This window comes from Varanus komodoensis, unplaced genomic scaffold, assembly GCF_004798865.1.
Source record: "Varanus komodoensis strain SLA01 unplaced genomic scaffold, ASM479886v1 scaffold17, whole genome shotgun sequence".
NCBI classification, from domain to species: domain Eukaryota; kingdom Metazoa; phylum Chordata; class Lepidosauria; order Squamata; family Varanidae; genus Varanus; species Varanus komodoensis.
Genome location: NW_025335505.1, coordinates 18,025,110 through 18,044,115, shown reverse-complemented (window position 1 = coordinate 18,044,115; position 19,006 = coordinate 18,025,110). Strand labels below are relative to the sequence as shown.

The following is a 19,006-nucleotide window of genomic DNA, read 5'->3' as shown; positions in this document are numbered from 1 at the left end:
AATCGAGGAAGATAAAAGTACAAGGATATGTTATAGTAAAGCTCTATTGGCTACAGCACTGTGTCAAAAGCATGTGCTTCACAGTTCAAGTTCCGAAAAACTTAGCTGATGTTTCGTGCATATGGGAGCAGGTGAGGGGGCTCACACAGCAAGTGCCCACTTCCCCTCATGCTGTGTGCGCGCCCCTACCCACATTTTAGGGTTTCTTAAAGCTTTTTATTTCTATTTTAAAGCTCAGGTTTGTTGGTAAGAAAAAGCTGCATATGAAAAATATTGCTGAATCGGTTTGGATCAAATATTAAGATAAGAAAGAGAAATGAGGCTTATTCTTTAAAAAATAGTAAAAGTTATATGCCAGAAGGCTAAGGAAATCACTTGAAGCTGTAGTTTTGTGTAAAATATGAATTGATTTTTAAAGGAAAAAAATCAATGATTGCTACTATGCAATTAAGGAATAGGATTTCTGACATTATGGTGCAGGTGGCATTATGCTCCTTTTTAAATTTTAAATAAACACTTTGGATGCCATCATCACTGCAATCTTATAATTGTCTATTGAGAGGCTTGGTCCATTGGGTTCAGTGGGACTTACTCCCAGGTAGGAGTATAGGACTGCAGGAGCCTTGATTTCTATCAACACCCAGCCACATTAAGCAAAGATTGGCAGGTCTTGAAAAATATTTTAATATTTTGACCAGGCATATATTATCTTGGAGCAGTACTGAGCATTGCAGAGGCTGATTTAAAAGCACTGCCCTAGAGATAAGAAGAGTGGGTAAATGTTTTGGCCAAAAGTAAATATAAGGCACATTATTTAATGCCACAGATATTGAGGAGGGAAGCGAGTCCATGGATTTACCAGTCTGTTTTGTTATATAGGGTTATAAAAGCTATAAGGCTGTAAAATGCATTTCATGCATTTCATGAAGACCAGAAAGACACTAGCAATATTTTGTTTGGTTTGGTTTTGTCTTTATATGGAGCTCACACATGCAGTCGCGCCGGATCCTTAAAGATGTTTTAAATCCTTTCGTAAATCGCTGCTGTTTTTATCCTTTCCCCAACGCAAGTGCAGTTTTCACGAGCGGTGCTAGCGGCTCTGGTTTGATTTGTACCACCTTACGAGGAAGTGAACGTTTCGCACGGAAGGGGAGGGGCCTGTCTCGGCAGCCAGCAGCTCCGGGAGGCTCCCGAGAACAACATTGCCAGATTAGCTGCAACTTCTCCGCACGAGCCTAAGCGTTGTTGGTCGGATCGTGCGTTCGAGTTCCTTTCTCTAGAGAACTATTTAACAAAGATCTCCTCCGTCTTTTTCTAAATGAAATGAACGGGCGGGGCTGCTAGATCGGGCGCGTTTTAATATGCAATTACATTCTTTGCATGCAGAGCACTCCCCTGCACACACAAATCAAATAGCATGAGATCTATCGATCTGTATATTATTTTCCAAGAGATATTTTCGTGACTGAGTGAAAGTAATCCCTACATGCCTTGGTACTAACGCTGGTATCCCTATGTGGGTCCGGGTTTGTTACAGCCTACACAAAACGCGCGCAGTTTTTGTTCCGCGGCGGCACCAGCAACTTGGCACGGCAGGCTGGGCTTAAAAGGGAAGAATTTTGCCCCTTTCCCCCCTCCTCCATATATAGAATATATATATATTCTAGTGACGGTGTCACAATAATAGCTGCAGGGGATTTTTGCTGTGGAGACTGCTGCCGCTGATCCGATGTTCCGTGTTGTGGAGGGGCAGGAAAAGGGAGGACTCAGACAGGGTGCAGCTTGCTACATTAGACTTTATTTACATACACAAATCGCAAAGTGCGGACAGTGCCTGTCTCTTGCAACCTCTGTTTGAGGCTTGCGTGCCTGTGGAAGACTCCTCCAAGGCTGGAGAGCTCCGGGGTTGCGCAGGAAGCCCAGGAAGGGCGGTAAGGAGAGGGCGAGATGCGAGATTAGCGATGACTTTGATCGCCCAGAGCAGCGCGTTGCTGAGGGCTTGGGCTCAGCGGGGCTGGCGGCTGGCGCGGCGGCAGCCCCAGCTCCAGCTGCAGCGGGATCCTTTGCCGAGTCCCGCCCGGTCTGGCTTGGGTGGTGGTGCTGCTGCGCTCCGGCCCATCGTGGACATGTCCTACTCCCGCCACTTTCTGGATTTCCAAGGCTCTGCCATCCCCACCTCCATGAAGAAGCTGGTGGTGACTAAGCTGAGCCCAAACTTCCGAGAAGCTGTGAGCCTACGCCACGATGTGCCTGTGCCACTCCCGGGAGACGGCGATCTGCTTGTTAGGAACAGGTGAGGACACACACATACCCTCGCACGCACACTCACTCACACACACACACACACTTCCTCTCTGTTTTTCTCATTTTCCTCCTCCTACCTCCATCTCTTCTCTGCATCTTTCCCATTGTCCGTGAGTGGGAGAGGGTGGTTGTACGCGATCCCGTTTCCTGACCCGCTACTTCTCATCCTCGCCCCCCCCCTTTCCGCTCCCCACATCTCCTTTGGACTCCTCTCCCAGCCATGCACACCCTCATTCACTCTCTGTGATCCCTTCAAGTTGTACCAGCTGCCATCTGGCGACTGTTGGGTTTAATTTTTATTGTTGTGAATGCCTTCCGCCATCACCCCGCGCGCTCTCGTGCGCGCGCTCTCTCTCACGCACACACACAAAATCCCTCCGGACGAGTAGGAGGACGTGTCCATTTGGTACGGGATAGAAACTGTAATTTATGCAGTGAAATAAATGGAGGGGCGGCGCAAGCGACGTGTTTTCCCACCCCCATCGCCACCCTCCCCCCCGAAAAAACAACAGTCTGGGAAAGGTGAAAAGAAGAGTCAGGAAGAGACTTCTGAAAGTTGTGGGTGACCTGACGCGTCAGGAAGGGACTTCAACAACCAGGAAATGGTTTCCAAGCCCCTCCCAGGTTTCTGCCTGTCTCTTTTTGTGACATGTACCTGCAGCCGACTGCGTGTGCGTGCGCGAGCGCCCCTGTTCGTACTTTATGGCTCTAAGATCTGCGGTGGCTGTTTTTGTTACACAATAAAATTGACTGATCTGTGTAGATCTCCATGTGTGGTTAATGCGGAGCAACTGGGACGGTGTATCTCGGTTATTTATAGCCGGTGATCTCGATTCGTGTGCCCGCATGTAACACGCTCCAGACATTGTTTGGAGCAAGTTATGTATACAACTCTGCCTGTTCCCCCCTCACCAGTCATCCACGTCACTAACCTTAAGCGTGCTGTGAATCAACAGGAAAGCACAGGACCTCAAATGGTATGTGACTGCCACCCACCTTCCCCCATCACTCTCCAGGGTTTTAACTCCACCACGACCCTCTTCTTCCTTGCACGACAAAAGCAAAGCGAAAAGCAGAGACGCGGGGAGGGAAGGCTGGCACACCGCTGCCCGATCCAGGCGCGTTTCTGCGGAAGTAAGCCCCATCCATTGCAGTGACACTTCTAAGCAAAGCCTGTGTAGGCTTGTCGCCCTAAAAAGTTTATGGCCATTGTTGGACGCCCTTGTATGTGGTGTGGGAATGGTCAGGCTCGTTTTGCCAAGTGGCCAAGTCAAGCCTGGAGTGAAGACGTGACGTTTTGCTTAACAGAATATGCTGCAAACTGTGAGCTAGCTAACGAGGGCTGTGCGCTTGTTTCCGTGAGCTCTAACTACACCGAAAGTTCTTTTTAAAATTTCTTCTCCATTTTAGGACAATATGTAATCTTCTCCAAATCAGCTTGTGTTTTGTTTTGTGCGGAGGGAAAGTACTCATCATGAAACCCCCAGATGATTAAAATCAAACTGGGGCTTTTAAAACTCGAAAGGTTAAAACTCCAGGGAGAAGTTGACGTTTTGAAACGGTGTGATCGTCAGTTCTGTGTTCCGTGTTTGTGTAGATGGAGTGGGAAGGAGTTCCTCTGGTAGACTTTATTGACCTTAAGATTCTTTAAAAAAAAAATTCAAAACTTTGTAGCTGATTACTTGGCGGTAATCCAGCATCAATGGACTTTCAGTAACTTTAGCTCCACTGAAACCGACTAAATTGGATTAAGTACAAAATATACAGGATTAACTGATTTGTGGATTGCGCGGGCAGGCGCGCCGAGACACTCCTTAGTACGGAAGACAGCCAGGTATACCATACCTGTATCTGAATCCTAGCAGTGGGTGCGTGTTTTGTCTAATGCACGACACCCGCATTACAAAGAGATCTGTCCTCTGTGATGTCAAAGAATGGAATTGCTGCTGTCATCAGAAGATCGTCGTTTGGAGAGCGGTATTTCTGAAGCCTTAATTTAAAAAAAAAAAAAAACTTGAAAATTATATCCCGCCCAGCCTGCAGTGAAATTCTTTTCCTGGAAAGCTAGGAGGAGGGATCGGCTAGCTTAAAATGCTACAAGAAAATGTAGCCTGGTTTCTTTGCTGCCTCTTTGAGTATCGAGAGGTTGTTACGTCCTTGTTCTTGAATCCCCTCCCCCAACACTTTCTCCCTCCTCTCTCTCTCTCTCCCCCTATGAAATTTGAAAATTTATGCATGCAATTTATTTTGTTTTTCAATGTAACTCTTTCCCACCCTGCCCTTGATACTGGGTGGGCTCTCTCGGGACTCGGGAGGACGTGCTTGTGCATACTTCGAAATGGGAGGAAAGGGGGGCTGTCAGCTCGCACTCGGGCAATCAGACGACAAGAGAGAGAGAGAGCGAGAGAGAGAGAGAGAGAGCGAGAGACAGAGCGCTAGCGAGCTCAAGGATCGTCACTCGGTTTTTAGCACGTTCGAGTTTGCGAGGATGCGCGTGAGAAATCTCAGGATTGGAGTTCGCAACTTCTGTGTCATGTGGATTTGCGTGTGATGCTCGCTTTAGTTGCTGGAGTGTCTCGCACAGGCAAGAAAGATCTCATTAGTGCAAAATAACTGTGTTAAGAATAAACCTCTCTCACGCCTGCTTTTACCTTCTGAAAGCTTCCTCGAGATTGGATCTGCCCTCCCCCAGTTCTTGTACACTGGAAAAGCGCCTTTCCACCTTCACAGAGCAAGAAGCGTAGTCACCTGGATTTATTTAGCCCGTATTAGACGGAAACATATGGGGGAAGGAAGGAAGGAAGATGGGCTGCAGTGCTTTGAGAATATGCTCATGTGGAGCCCCCACTCCAGTGACTAGAGCCAATTGCACTATGCAGAACACTCCCTATTTACCCAAGTAAAACACACACACCTCCCTAATCCTGGCTCTAACCACACACACACAATGACTTGGGATATTTAAGTTTGTCTGAGTGTAACTTCTTTTTCTTCTCTTTTAGAACAAGGGACTGTTTAGCTGGCATTCCCCTCCCCCGCATCTGAAAAACAATTCCATAGCCTTTAGTCCGGTACATTCTTATTACAAAAAGCTAAATCCAGCTCGGCCTTTATTGAAGGAGAAATTATTTAAATCTGGAAATCGATTGCAAACAATAAACTTTTTCGCTTCTTGTAGGAAATGATTGTACGGTAGAAGAGAAGCTAGGACCAGGAATAAAATATCATTTCTTAGCAAAGCTTTTTGTGGTTCTTAGGTGTATTTTTACCCGATCGCTGCTTCACCCAGAAATGTGCGTTTCTAGGTTTATTAGCAAATACGTGACCCAGGAGGAGTGTCAGTGTGAGTGTGTGTGGTTCTTTAAGAAAGAAATCTGGCAGATCACATAGTGGTGTCTGTTTTCTATTGAAAGAAAGAAAAAGAAAGAAAGAAAGAAAGAAAGAAAGAAAGAAAGAAAGGTAGGTATTAACACTGGGGAGGAAAAATGGGAAAGGGGAGAGTTTGATCTTTGGCTTGAAGACTGCAAGAACGTAAATTGCGAAAAGTTCTAGGCGATTATCATCCTCTGATTCTTTGGACTGGGAAGTGATTTTTTTTCTTTGCGTGCTCCTGGTTTTGTCTACTTTGTTTTGTCTGTTGGTTCAAGGTTCTTGTCCTGCGTTTCGGTCTCGTGAGTACTATAAGTTGCTTTTTACTAAAATAAACAGACATCTAACCCCCAAGTCTTATCTGGTAGTATAAATAAAGCGGGTGAGACTCCGCAAATATTTGAGGAAAAATCAGCCTGGGTCCAGTTCTTTTTGTCCAGCACCTCGCATTTTGGAACGTCTTAAAAGTTTGAGCGCTTCCTAGTTAAATACAAACCACAAAATTGGAGGAGGGGAAGGAAGGGCGCATAATGAAGGTCACGTAGTTAACTTACAGAGAACAATGGCCGCGGAGAGCGAACTCTCTGACACAAGTTTGCAAACTGATCTTGAACTTGCATCTTACTTTTCAATCCACCAGCACCTTGACTGCGAGTCTGTCTACTCTGAATTAGGAATAAGCACAGCTGAACTTAGTGAGACCAACAGTGAAACTCTGTGTCTACTCAGAAGCAAGCTCCACTGGGACTTCACTGGGATTTACTCCCAGCTAAGTGTGCACAGGATTGAAGCAGGGTGCACACGCTGCCGAACAATCTGCGTGCGTGCGTGCGTGCCCTCCCCCGCGTGAATGTGAGAAGGAGGGCCAAACTGTGGATGCATTTGACTCTGAAAATATCTCATGTTTGGTTAAAAAAAGACCACAATATAACAGCAACTCTTTCCATGATCTTTATGATCACTTCAATGGAAAAGGGATTTTATTTTTAAAATTCCAAAACTGCATTAGAGTGGATTTTAATAGAGTACTGCGGGGGAGGAGGCTGTAGCAGACTTTGGAGATTATATTGATTAATAATCATGCTTCCCTTCCTTCAGAAAGGCGAATTTGCACAGGGTCGACTGCGGGAGTGGAAGGCTAGATTTCTAAAAACAGTCCCCTTCGGTTTTAATTTTGCGCGCGCCCGGGTGTGTTAAAATTTACTGCTGTCTCCTGGTGCATTTGCTGAGGCTTGGATAGCCCTGCTTTTCAAAGCAACGCTCTTTTCATACCTTGAGCGGGCTGCAGACTTTGTCCGCTCGCTTCCCAACTGAACCACTGAAGGGAGGCAGGCAGGGCTGGAGCGAGGCATCTGAGAGCGCACAGGGGACCTCGCCTCGCAGGGCAGGGATGCTAACTGGAAGTGGCAGACAGGGCGAAGGCAAAGGGGAGCTGAGGTGCCTGGGAAGGAGTTGCCGGGTGGCCTGCCGCCCTCTCCTAGTTCCCTCGGCCGACCTCGGCACCAGCCAGCCCAAGCTCTGGCACCCACTGGTGCCAACACTGGCACGATCCCTCTTCGAAGGCTCTCATTTGGGTGCCACACTGGCAATACGAGAGCCGATTCTCTCCTGTCCCTGCTGCTCCCCCTCCCAGACACACAAAGAGGGGGATTAAATTCCAATGCAGTTGGGGACAGGGAAGAGTAGCTATGAAAAGGGTGTTTTCACCTGTTACCGTTAGCATGGCGTGGGCGAATTTTCCAGCCGGTTTGGCTGGCTGCAGTAAAACACGCTTCAACTTCCCAAGTCTCATCCACCCATCCCTCGCTCCAACCCTCCATGTTGATTTTCACTCTGCCCGCCCTGGCTATTGATGCTTTGAATACCGTTAAGCCAGAAGAAGAAGTAGGACTTGTGGAAGGGGCAGGAAGATTGGCTTCAGCGCTATATGCCGCTCCATAAACGCCTTAAGCCGAAGCGGTGGGTTTCACGGCTGATTTAGGCTTGTCGTAGCCCCATCCTAAATCAGCGTGCTTTGACCGTGCAAGCCCCCGTTGACTGCAGGGAGGCTGCTTTCCAGGCGAAGCCCAGGTCCCAGCTTAAAGCAGGTCCAGCCTGATCTTCAGTTTACGCACTTCAGTCCAGGCTTGCGGACCGGACTTGGGCGTGCAGTTGGGCGCAGGGCCTGGGGCGTGCAGGGCAGGGCAGGGGGCGGATGCCATTAAAATCCTGGGAGGGAAGTGGCTCCCTGGCAGAAATTTCAGACAAGGGCCTCCATTCTCTGGCAGTGTCACTTGGGGTGAAATGGGTGGGGGTCGAGTTGGCGGGGCTTCTCATCCAGTGTGCGACTCTGCTGTGCATGGGTGAGATGGAAAAGCAGTGCAGATGGATGTGTGAGTCCGAGTTCTCACCCAGCTGCCTCTCTGGGTACCTGCAAGAAGTCACACGTTGTACGCAATGCAAAGCCAAGGCAAGCCAAGCCAGGGTTTCTCCAGTATCCTGCCTCGACTCTTTCACACATCTTCAAGGAAACATCACCCCCCCCCCGCCTTGGAATCTGCTATTTGCCATCCCTCTCCCCCTTCCCATCCTTTTTCTGCTCCAGAATGGGTCGTGGGCATTATATAAATTAAAGCTGAATGTTTTCTATTTCCTTAAGAGCTCTCAATAGGATGGCAGTCTTTGCAACAGATACAGACTGGATTATATGAAGAATTACAACAGAAGTCATGTCTCTTTCTCTGAGTATGGCTATTCCTGTATTTCTGCATCTCTATACATACTGTACATATGTGAGCACATTTTACTAATGAAAAAGGATTTCTTTAGTATTAAAAATGACCAATGGGCTTCTTAAGTTTTGCCATTTCTCTGTGCAGAAGCTATTTGGAATAACTGCAACTACACAAACAGCCTTCTAGTTGTGGCATTAAATCAATTTTACACAGGTTTTCACACTTCCATAATTGAAATACCACAATGTGTTTATTTTAGGATGTAGAATAGAAATAGTCTTTTTTTCTGAGAAAATCAACCTTCTGTATTTTTTTGCTTTCAAGTTCCAGTAGGACAAACTACACGTAAATGCTTCCTTTTTCTCTCTGCTTGAATAACTTGAATTTCATAGGCTACCTCTTTATCTATCTTTACATGGTGAGTGGCTTTTTAAAATGTACCTTCATTTTTACCTGTTAGAGGACAGCAGTGCTCAAAAGTATTGTTACATAACTCCTGTCCTTCTTTTCAAGGTTGTTTTAAGGTGTTGTGAGTCATTTGTATACAACAGAATATTTTAATAATGTGCAAATTAGTTGCATCAAAAGGCAGATTTGTTATAGTCACTCCATCCATTTTCTTTAAAGTTGCCTGCAGTAACATTTATGGCCACTGACCTTGGAGAGGACACTGAAACTTCATGTTATCATTAGTCACTAAAAGTGTTGTTATAATCCGAAATGTAAATTTGTTGCCAGAGTCAACATATTTACTGCTTTGTTCATATTCTGTGATGTTACCATTTCTTTCTGGAAAAAAGTGTATTACTCTGTAGCATATCAAAATAATTTCTTTTGTTCTTGTTTTTATTCAGCAGACAAGAGAAAATGCCTTACATTTTAATTTTTAAGAAACGTGTCAAATTTTGTATTAGTAAAACTGACATCTGATTCAAACAACCTTTTATTTTTTATTTTGCATATGACTTTTTCAACTCTTGAGATTATTTGAATATGCATCATTGAAATCTCTTATCTTGTGTAAGGTTGTTCTTATGACAAAAGCCTTGTCAGAGAAGAGATCTTAATACACGTTTGTTTTCTTTTAGATTTGTCGGCATCAATGCATCTGATATTAACTACTCTGCTGGACGGTATGATACTTCAGTTAAGCCTCCATTTGATGTAGGTTTTGAAGGAATCGGTGAAGTGGTAGCCTTGGGCCTAAGTGCCAGTTCTAGGTACACAGTGGGCCAACCAGTGGCCTATCTGAGGCCTGGTGCTTTTGCTGAATATACAGTTGTGCCTGCTAAAGAAGCCATCCCAGTCCCTTCAGTGAAGCCTGAGTTTCTGGCACTGCTGGTAAGTGGAGCTACCGCATATATCAGTCTGAAGGAGCTTGGCGAATTGTCTGAAGGGAAGACAGTTCTGGTGACAGCAGCAGCTGGAGGAACTGGCCAGTTTGCTGTGCAACTTGCAAAGAAGGCAAAATGCCACGTGATAGGAACTTGCTCCAGTGATGAAAAATCTGGCTTTTTAAAATCTATTGGCTGTGACCACCCTATCAACTATAAAACTGAAAATATTGCTGCCGTCCTTATGAAGGACTACCCCAAAGGTGTGGATGTAGTGTATGAATCTGTTGGTGGAAAGATGTTTGACTTGGCTGTCAATGCCCTGGCTATCAAAGGGCATCTGATAATTATTGGGTTTATTTCTGGCTACCAGACTCGTACTGGCCTTCAGCCTGGTCATGTAGACATGCTGCCAGCAAAGCTGCTAAGGAAATCTGCCAGCATCCGGGGTTTCTTCCTAAACCATTACCTTTCCCAATACCAAATAGCTATGAGACACTTGGTTGAAATGTATGAAAACAGAGATCTGGTTTGTGAGGTGGACCTTGGAGACATGTCCCCAGAGGGCAAGTTCACTGGCTTAGAGTCGGTATTCCGTGCTATAGATTATATGTACATGGGAAAAAACATTGGAAAAATTGTAGTTGAATTACCTCACTCTGTCAACAGTAAGCTGTAAAAACAGAACAATGATATAAATCAAAAGAGGGAAAATGAATACTTTATGCTTCACAATAACAAAAATGGTTTAATTTCTTTAAAGTTGGCAGCGAGTAGCATATTAAAAATAGCGTCTATGTGTTAATAAAATTGTGATTTGTAAGAGGTTTTGTATTGATAAAAACAGTTTGTCATTTGTGTTGCGTCTAACCATTCTGCTGCATTTTTGCCTGGAAATTGTGAATGAATTTGTGCTTGCATCTGAATATAATCTTGACCAAGTTAAAAAACAAAACAACCCCTCCCTGCTATAAAAACTGATCTTACATCTTTTCTCTAGAGTTGAATAACTGAAAGCATATGAAGCTGCAATACTATACACATTTACGTGGAAGTAAATTGTCTGGCTCACCAAGAGGCTTACTTCTAAGTAAACATGTATGGGATTGCAGTGTTAGTATCCAAAGTGAAACAATATAGATTCCTCATATCATGAAGGATTGGCACAATCCACAAGGAGCAATGAGTGTCACATAAGAGATATTTTTAGTGACTCTTGCACAGGACAATAGTCTTATGTGTTGTGTCCAATATATTTTAAAAATATGACTTTTATTTTTGTGATGATTGCATCTTCATAATTCATATACTGAATGGCAAATTTCTAGTTTAATTAAGGCATATATCTTTCTGGATACATGTTAATTAACTTTTCCAACTTTATTTCAAGTTTTTAATTATATTTTGATATGGTCATCTTATAATGTCATTTTAAACCTCTTAATCAAATCTATCTGGGCTATATTCACCCAGCAAGCCTGTAATTCTGTAAGCACTTACCCAGGAGTAAGTCCCATTGAACTCCCTGCCTCCTATTTCCCAGAACTCGTACATGAAACTGCCGGTGGACTAACCTTGATATAATGCTATATTCTGTTTTACATAAAGTAAATTAGGAAACTTGCAACTAATAATGCACACAAAGAGTTCTGTGTTGCTTCTACCTTTCAAGGAAATGGAGTGACCGGATTAGTTAATTAGAATGGCACCAGAATAAACTCTGTTGGATTATGCAATAATATATAGTCTTTATAAGAGTTTATATTTTGCAACTATACATGTTTAGTATAATGTAAAAGTTTAGATAATATTTTGTATTATGGTTCAATTGTCTTTAAAAATGTTCATTGTGGTTTTTTATCAACAGGGATTACAGTCCTATACATTTCTATGGAAAAGTTAATCCCTTTCTGTTCAATGGGGTTTACTCCTGGGTAAGTGCATATAGGAAGGCCGGCTTAGGCTGCAGTCTTCCCGGTTATCTGGGAATAAGCTCTTTTCTGAAGAATGTATGAGAGTGCACTGTTAATAGCCTGCATTTGTCATGCTATTTAAACGACTCCAATAGCAAATATAGCTTTCATTAGCCACCTTTCTTAGTTGGTTTCATATTGCCTATTTGGGCTTTGGGGGTGGTAGTATTAATTTAAATCACTGAATAGTATGCTTCTTTTGAAGATGCATATGTCTATGTACTGTTTTCAAACAAATCTTTCTCAGAAGCTACAGATATGGTATAAAAAGATGATAGGTGCTTTTTAAAAAACATGCTCAACTATTTGCATGTTCAGCTATTTTGTCATTGTTATTATCCTTAAGGGATACTCTAATGTTAAACTGAGTGGATTTCCCTTTTAGTAGGGTTCCTCTTATGGTAGACAAGCATAGTTCTTTTGTTCCTGCTATCTTTCAGCTTAAAGCACAATCAAGTGGTAGGATTTAAACCAGTTGAGCACCACTCAGTTCAATGGGACTTAAGTGGCTCTCATCCACATATATACATTTAACTAGATTTTGGACTGGACTGGTGGAAACTTCACTTGGTAGGTGGAATACAAGGAGTATTTTGGATGTCAGTTGATTATCCTATGGAAACACCATTGTTATGTTAAAGTATTCATTTGACGTTGGTGATAAAAATAAAGTGGAAACTGCTATATGTTTCTCAGCATTGCACTGGTGTCGAGAAGACAATTTAGGTTAGGTATAAGAAGCCATCATTATATCTCTTCTTCAGCATGCAGAGATGTGAGTGAAGGCCATAATTTTTAGTTAGGTTGCCGGAGTAAGTTCTTAACACCTAAAGCTCACAAACGATTCCTGTCATTTTTAGGAACTATTTCTAAACATGAAAATATTTACAGCCCAGTCATTAAAAACTCTTCATTTAGAAATACTTCCTATTGATATCCATTAAGTCTATTTCAAAGTAACTATGTGTGGGATTATAGCTTTAGGGCGGATTCCTTCCTGGTTCTGTACTGGTAAATCTTATCAATTTCAATAGGGCAGAACAACATATACCTAGATGCGTGGCTAAATCTTAGCTATCACCCACTCGTGCGCGCTTAGCTAATCTTTGCTATCACCCACCCGTGCGCGCTCGCTCTCTCCCTCTCTCTCTCTCTCTCTCTAGAAAGAAAGAGAGAGAATGTGAGGGAAATTCTACATAATCTTTGTAGAAATATTCTGTAGGATTTCACTTGGTCTTCTTTTACCTGTGCGAAAACAATTACTAAGGAACTGGCCATAACAGTTAATACCAAATGAATGAAAGCAGCAGAGACACTTCCAACATGTTCTCTGAATATACAGTACTTTTAAAGATCTGATGTTGAGATTTAACTGTTTCGCAGCAAATGCAATACTGAATATATAAACCAGTGTTCGGTGTGGTAAATTCTGTAATGAATGACTCACAGATCCATGCTTATAGGCAAGGACTGGCTTGGAAGTCCTTATGCACTGAGGCGCCTTTGTGCAAGAGCACTGCATGTATACAACGCCTATGCTCACTTCACACTTTACAGTATTTATTGCCCTGTATGCAGCGAGTACACTTGCCACGAAGTGTAAATTGGACCTGATATTATATACAGTCCAGAGAAAGTTAAACAAACATAAGCTACATGGAAATCAGTGTGACACTGATACAGGTATAGACTGCATATCCAGAACTTGTATTTATTACACCTACATTTTATTATCTTTAGATCTGAAAGACTAGTTTCCTAGTTTAGTAATTCAAAGGATTGTTGCACATCTATTCTGGCTGTTGTTGCTCTGCAATATTCTATTTCTATGTTATTCTAAATTGATTTCTTAACCTTTGTATGGCCAATTTTGAGCCTAGGTGTGGTAAGGGTGGAACCGTTAGGATGCTTAAAAGGTAAACATAATGTTTCTTTTACATTGTGAAAAGGAGCACCCTGTCCAGGTATCTCTTAAAGATGCAAATGTGTATTCTGTTATGCCAGATTTGATTATTTATACACTCACACCCCTCATCACCCTTTTACTTAAAATATTTATTGTAACCTACGCAAATTCTGAGGAGAATTTCAATGATACAAAAGTATTGACATATTAAGTGAGGATATATTAATCATAGTTTACCAGGGCAAGAAATACTGTCAGTTCACAGCAAGAAATTAACAATCATGCACACACAATCCTGTGTAGCTGCCCATAACCCTCTGAACCATGTCAGTCTTCTGTCAGCTCACAAGGAAGACATGTTGAGCTGCTGGGGTAGGTTGTATGTGAGCAGAGCCTCACTTCTCCCCTCTCTGCAGCCCAGGAGCTACCCTCAGACACCAGTTCTGAGGTCAGTCCTCTGATCCCAGAGCCACAGCCAGCATGGAAAGACCAAAGCTCATTTCCAAAGCTGAAGCTGGGATTCCTGTTTCTCCTATGGCCCTCTAGACAGCACCTAGCAGCCATAGGAAATCCAGATCACCCAAAGATTGTGTAGAAAGCTGGTGAAGAAATTATGGTATTCCTTTTCATCTGCAGCTATTTCCATAATATTTAGTCTTTAAGGAAGAAATGAGCACAAGTGGCTGCATTTCAATCTATGGTCCAGGAAAGCCCACACTTTGGATTCTAGTTTTAAATACTTTCCAGAAAGATTTTCCAAAATCTGTTTATATGACGAATCATTAAAGAATGCAAATAGTAACATGTACACTGCATGAACTATATAGAAAATTACAGTTTAAATGGTGATCAGCTGCAACCTAAGAGTAAATTAGATGGAACTTGCTGTTGAATAGACATACATAGGTTTTCTTTCTGTAATTATCTTTCTAGAACTTTTTGATATATTTGTTAAACCTGAATATACTGGTTGTGAGGAAAACTGGATAAAAAAGAAGTGTTTACAAACAGCAACAGCTGAGTTTTTTGAAATGTAAGTCAACATAGGCCTCTTGGTGAAAAAAGGCATTGAGAAAGCTCAACACCTGACATTTTAAAAAACATATATTTCAGATCCCCTTCTATTACACAGCAAATTATTCACTAGCCAGTCTTATGAATGTTCTAAGAGATAAAGGTCTATTGAACTGTAATGCTAAAACATTTTAATACCTTTTAAAATTAAATTGTATTTTGCATAACAGTAAAATGTTATTTTTTTTAAGAGAAGAAGCTAGTTGCTGGGTATAATTGCATGCTGTGCAAATACAGATAATTGCAACTGCTCAGGGAAAAGTTTGCAGCAGTATACAGAAATGTTGTTTGTTTGTTTGCCTTTCTTCAGTCTAAGCTACAAAGGAACTCCACTGCTGAATAGCTGCTAGTATCTATTTTACAAGATTTACTCATTTCCAGGTGCCTAATATAGCTGCTAGCATGCATGCACAACAATACAATTTATATGGTAAATGGAACCAAATAATGGTTTCGCTGAATGTTATGGCTGCACTGAAGGGAAATGTCACGGTAAATAGCTGCCAAATTATGGATCATGCCGAAGTGTCACAACTGCACTAAAGACAAATAGCACTAGAGGCGATTGCCACTGTGACGCTTTTGAGTTATGAAGAAGAGGCGCAGCCTTGATGTGAGGCTCTTTGTGTCCTCATTATAGCAAAGGGTTACTGGTGCAACGTACAAGAAAACCTAGTCCAATGTGATGGTTAGTTATTAATCTGTCCATTTCAGATCTAACAGCTGTAGAAGAACAGGCAGTCTTCAAAAATACACACAGGGAGGGGGAGAGAGAGAGAGAGAGATTCAAAACTGCAGGTTTTATTAACATAAATGTGTATGGGAAATGACTGGCAATGGCAAAATGTTGCAATAAAATAATCTAATCAAAGAATATTATTAAATTTAACATAGTATGCATCCGAAAGCTTTACTTGCTTCTTAGTCAGAGATATGTGTGAAATATAAGCAGTAATGTACTTTTCTCCCTTTGTAAAGACTTGAGTAGTAAAGGACATTACCAACCAAATTGCTTCTTCTAAACTGAAGTGAGTCCCGGTTTCTTTCATTTTAATGGGAGGGTAATAAAGATGAAAGACTAACATTTTAACTGATGGATCCCTTAAGCTAGAGAAGAGAAATTTATTATGTTTTGAGGGGCTATGATAAATCCTGAATGTGAGTGCATGTTTGGGGTGATATGGAAACCCCAAGTAAAAGAAAAATATAGCATACTATTAAGTGGGTGGGGAACAAACCCACCCTCTCTTCCAGAGTTTGATCTTTTCATACTATTTCTTTTTATACTAAGAAAACATTCTGTTCACGGTCTGAATAGACTGTGGTTCTCTACACTGTTGATGAGGAGTCTGTTCCATTTATCACAATGGGATTTACTCCAGATCGAGTACATGGATGATAGCAGCCATTCTAAGGAAAACGCTTATGGAGATAAATTAGCAACTAGTTCATATGCTGTAATGTCATTGTTTAAGCACAGGCTGAAATTATAAGTGAAGTAAGGGGTTTGGGGTTTTTGTTTTGTTTTTGTTTTTTATTCTCGACACTTCCTTTAGCAAATTATTGTACACACTGCAAACGTACCACCCATAATTCAACACAACTGTCAGCCTCAGTTTTAGAGAGGGGGCTGGGGCCAAACAATCGTAGTGGATAAATTACTTCTATTCTACAGAGAATGGTCTTCCCTCCATGTTGTGCTTAAGGTCATTGGCAGGGCAGCGTGGGGGCAGTTTTCACGGTAGTTAAATCTTATGCACTGTTAAATATGCACCACATAATACATATTGTAAGTAAATTGAAGATTAATTAATTACTACTTTACTTCATTTTTCAAAAAAAAAAAAGAATACCTCCAAATGCAATAAGTTTATCCTCTTATTTCTCACTCTTCTGTGTCTTTCATATGTGAACTGTTTAGATACTTGTGATTTTTAGATTTCATCAACACAGATGCAAATCTACCTTTCAGAAAATATTCTAGGTTTTAACATGTGGCCAGAACACTATCTCTGTTTAAAGCCATATCCTGTCACATAACAAAGTTCCATCAAAACCAGACTAGAACATCTTTAAATCGCTATTAGTTACCTGGTATTCATTTTTTATGTACTGCACAGTTGCAAATAACTGCTTCTTATTAACTAAAAACCCTGCATTAAGGTACTTTAGGACCATTCCAGCTAATGAGTATGTAATGTCTTTTGTATACCATAGAATTTCTTTTTGTGTTCAGATGGAAAGTTGACAAATTATATCATTTAAGACAGATGCCTGCCTTGGGGACTTTTTTCTCTTTTTTTGGCTTCCTGTTTCTGGCTTTTATTTTAGTAACATTTGTAATTGCTACAGGAGCTGTACCTGTGCAGTGTTTAACCCCTTCTCATAGTTGCTGCTTCCATTCATTCATGGAATATGTGCTTTATGTCATAACAAAGCAAGAATTATATAATTTTATTTTAGCTAGCCTAAGTTTCCTAGCCTACACTTTCTCCACAAATATTTTGTGTACTTGTTTAAAAGGTCTACAGTCTGACTTTACATGAATAGTATGAATGATGGCTAACAAAAACTAAAATCATGAAAATAGAATAATCAAAATACAAGAATCAGTTAAAAGCATCAGACAAAACAGAATAGTAAATACAATTAAATTTCTTCCTGCCCAAATGCTGTAAATGTATTTTTTACCAAAAAACTTCCCAAACTGTTTATTCTTTATTAAAAATGGAAACTCTGCACATTTTCTTTTCGATAATGAAAATATATTCTGTAATATTTGCATTTTGTTTTGGCTTTTTGGGAGCAAGTTTGAAACTTCATGGTGTGGCTCTGGAAGGTACTTGTACAGATGCATTATGAAAGTGAAAGTTTTAAAGGACACAATCCTGTGTGTATTTTGAAAGGAAAAAAGTGCCAGCCAGAAGGTTGTTTTCTGTTTTTTATTTGTTTTTGCTTGTTTGTTTTTTACACGAAATATAACACCCAGAAATCTTTTCCCACTCTCTGAATTTTGCATAAATTGGCAGAGCTAACGTTCCATTTTCAAGCGCTCATTAGGAACTTCTGTGTGCACAGTGCATGGATTGATACCTTCCAACCAACATTAATCTGGAAACAACTCAAAGCCCTTCGAGTCAGGTTCACCAGGACTGAATTTTGCACATTTTTTACTACTGCCTATATACAGATGAGGTCCCTTTGTGGTCTGTTGGGGAAGTAACATTCCACTTGTGAGAGAAAATGAAACATTATTACTGTTATGGGGTTGTTTTCAAGCAGTCCGCACTTCAAAATGCAAAGATTGGCTCTGAGTTTTACCTGTTAAAAAGGTGCTCAGGATAACACTTGCCAAAGCATTTCAAATGTGACATTACAGCAGCTTTAGGACAGAATCGGAGGCAGAAAGACCTTTGCATATCTGTGAAATCCTAAGTTTCTTTTCCCAGGGTATTTAGTTTCATGCTCATCTGATGACTAAACCACATTAAGGGCACAATCCTTAGACAAGAAGAAGTCCTATGATTCATGGTATTCACCAGCCAGCATTACTGAAAATGAAACACACACCCTAAACGTGCAAGATATTACTCAATTACATAATCCTCCAGGAAACAGGCAATTAAGTAAGAAAATACAAAAACAAATCAGTAAGTGATACTGAAGATCATTCCCACACCCCAAATTATCCCAAGTATTAAAAATATCATTGCTATTCAGGGGTCACACCAGAATGCAATGGACATTGCACATAAACATGACAGAAGAGAGGTCAAGAAAAAAGCCTTGAACTAAGTCACTCTAGATACTTGATCATCTGTTTGCAAGTGGGTCAAAAAAAGTACATAAGCTAAGAAATCACACAATGCATGTTATTAAGCTGTATGCACAGACTCTTACGCCTTTCCTTAAAAATGTACCCTATGGGATTCATTCATACACAGGAAATTTGTACAGTGCCTGGAAACAAATATCAAACATATAGAACAATTCTGAGTGATTTCAGCCTCAGGTGGCCCGTATGGGATAAGACTGAAAACCGACATAATCTGATCATCCGCAGAGCTTTGGAAACCAAAGTAACATACTACTTGTAATGCCTTAACTGACATCCTGAAAACAAACTAATAAAACCCCCACAACCACTGTCTTGGTAAATGTTAATAGAATTATTATCATGATTGTCCCTGGTAGCCAACAAGAGAATGGTATCAATATGTTACATTTTAGGAAGCTGTCCTATAAAGGTAGAAGAAAGGTTGATGATGATGGAAACTTCTTTGGAGATCAGGAGACAGTTAAGCCAAATTCTCATTTAAAGCTGAAATTTAT

General features: G+C 41.4%; 1 protein-coding gene across 1 annotated transcript; it reads left to right on the top strand.

Moving 5' to 3' along the window:
* The first annotated feature begins 1,234 nt into the window (after positions 1–1,234).
* ZADH2 (zinc binding alcohol dehydrogenase domain containing 2) lies at positions 1,235–10,579 on the top strand. The gene is made up of 2 exons (XM_044426383.1): positions 1,235–2,293; positions 9,476–10,579. The coding sequence occupies exons 1-2, from the start codon at positions 1,962–1,964 to the stop codon at positions 10,398–10,400; spliced, it is 1,257 nt and encodes a 418-aa protein (XP_044282318.1). The 5' UTR covers positions 1,235–1,961; the 3' UTR covers positions 10,401–10,579.
* The last annotated feature ends 8,427 nt before the right edge of the window (positions 10,580–19,006 follow it).

Coding starts and splice junctions, on each gene's coding strand:
- ZADH2 (XM_044426383.1), top strand. CDS start 1,962: ATGACTTTGATCGCCCAGAGCAGCGCGTTGCTGAGGGCTTGGGCTCAG. Junction 2,294..9,475: donor GATCTGCTTGTTAGGAACAG/GTGAGGACACAC, acceptor GTTTTCTTTTAG/ATTTGTCGGCATCAATGCAT.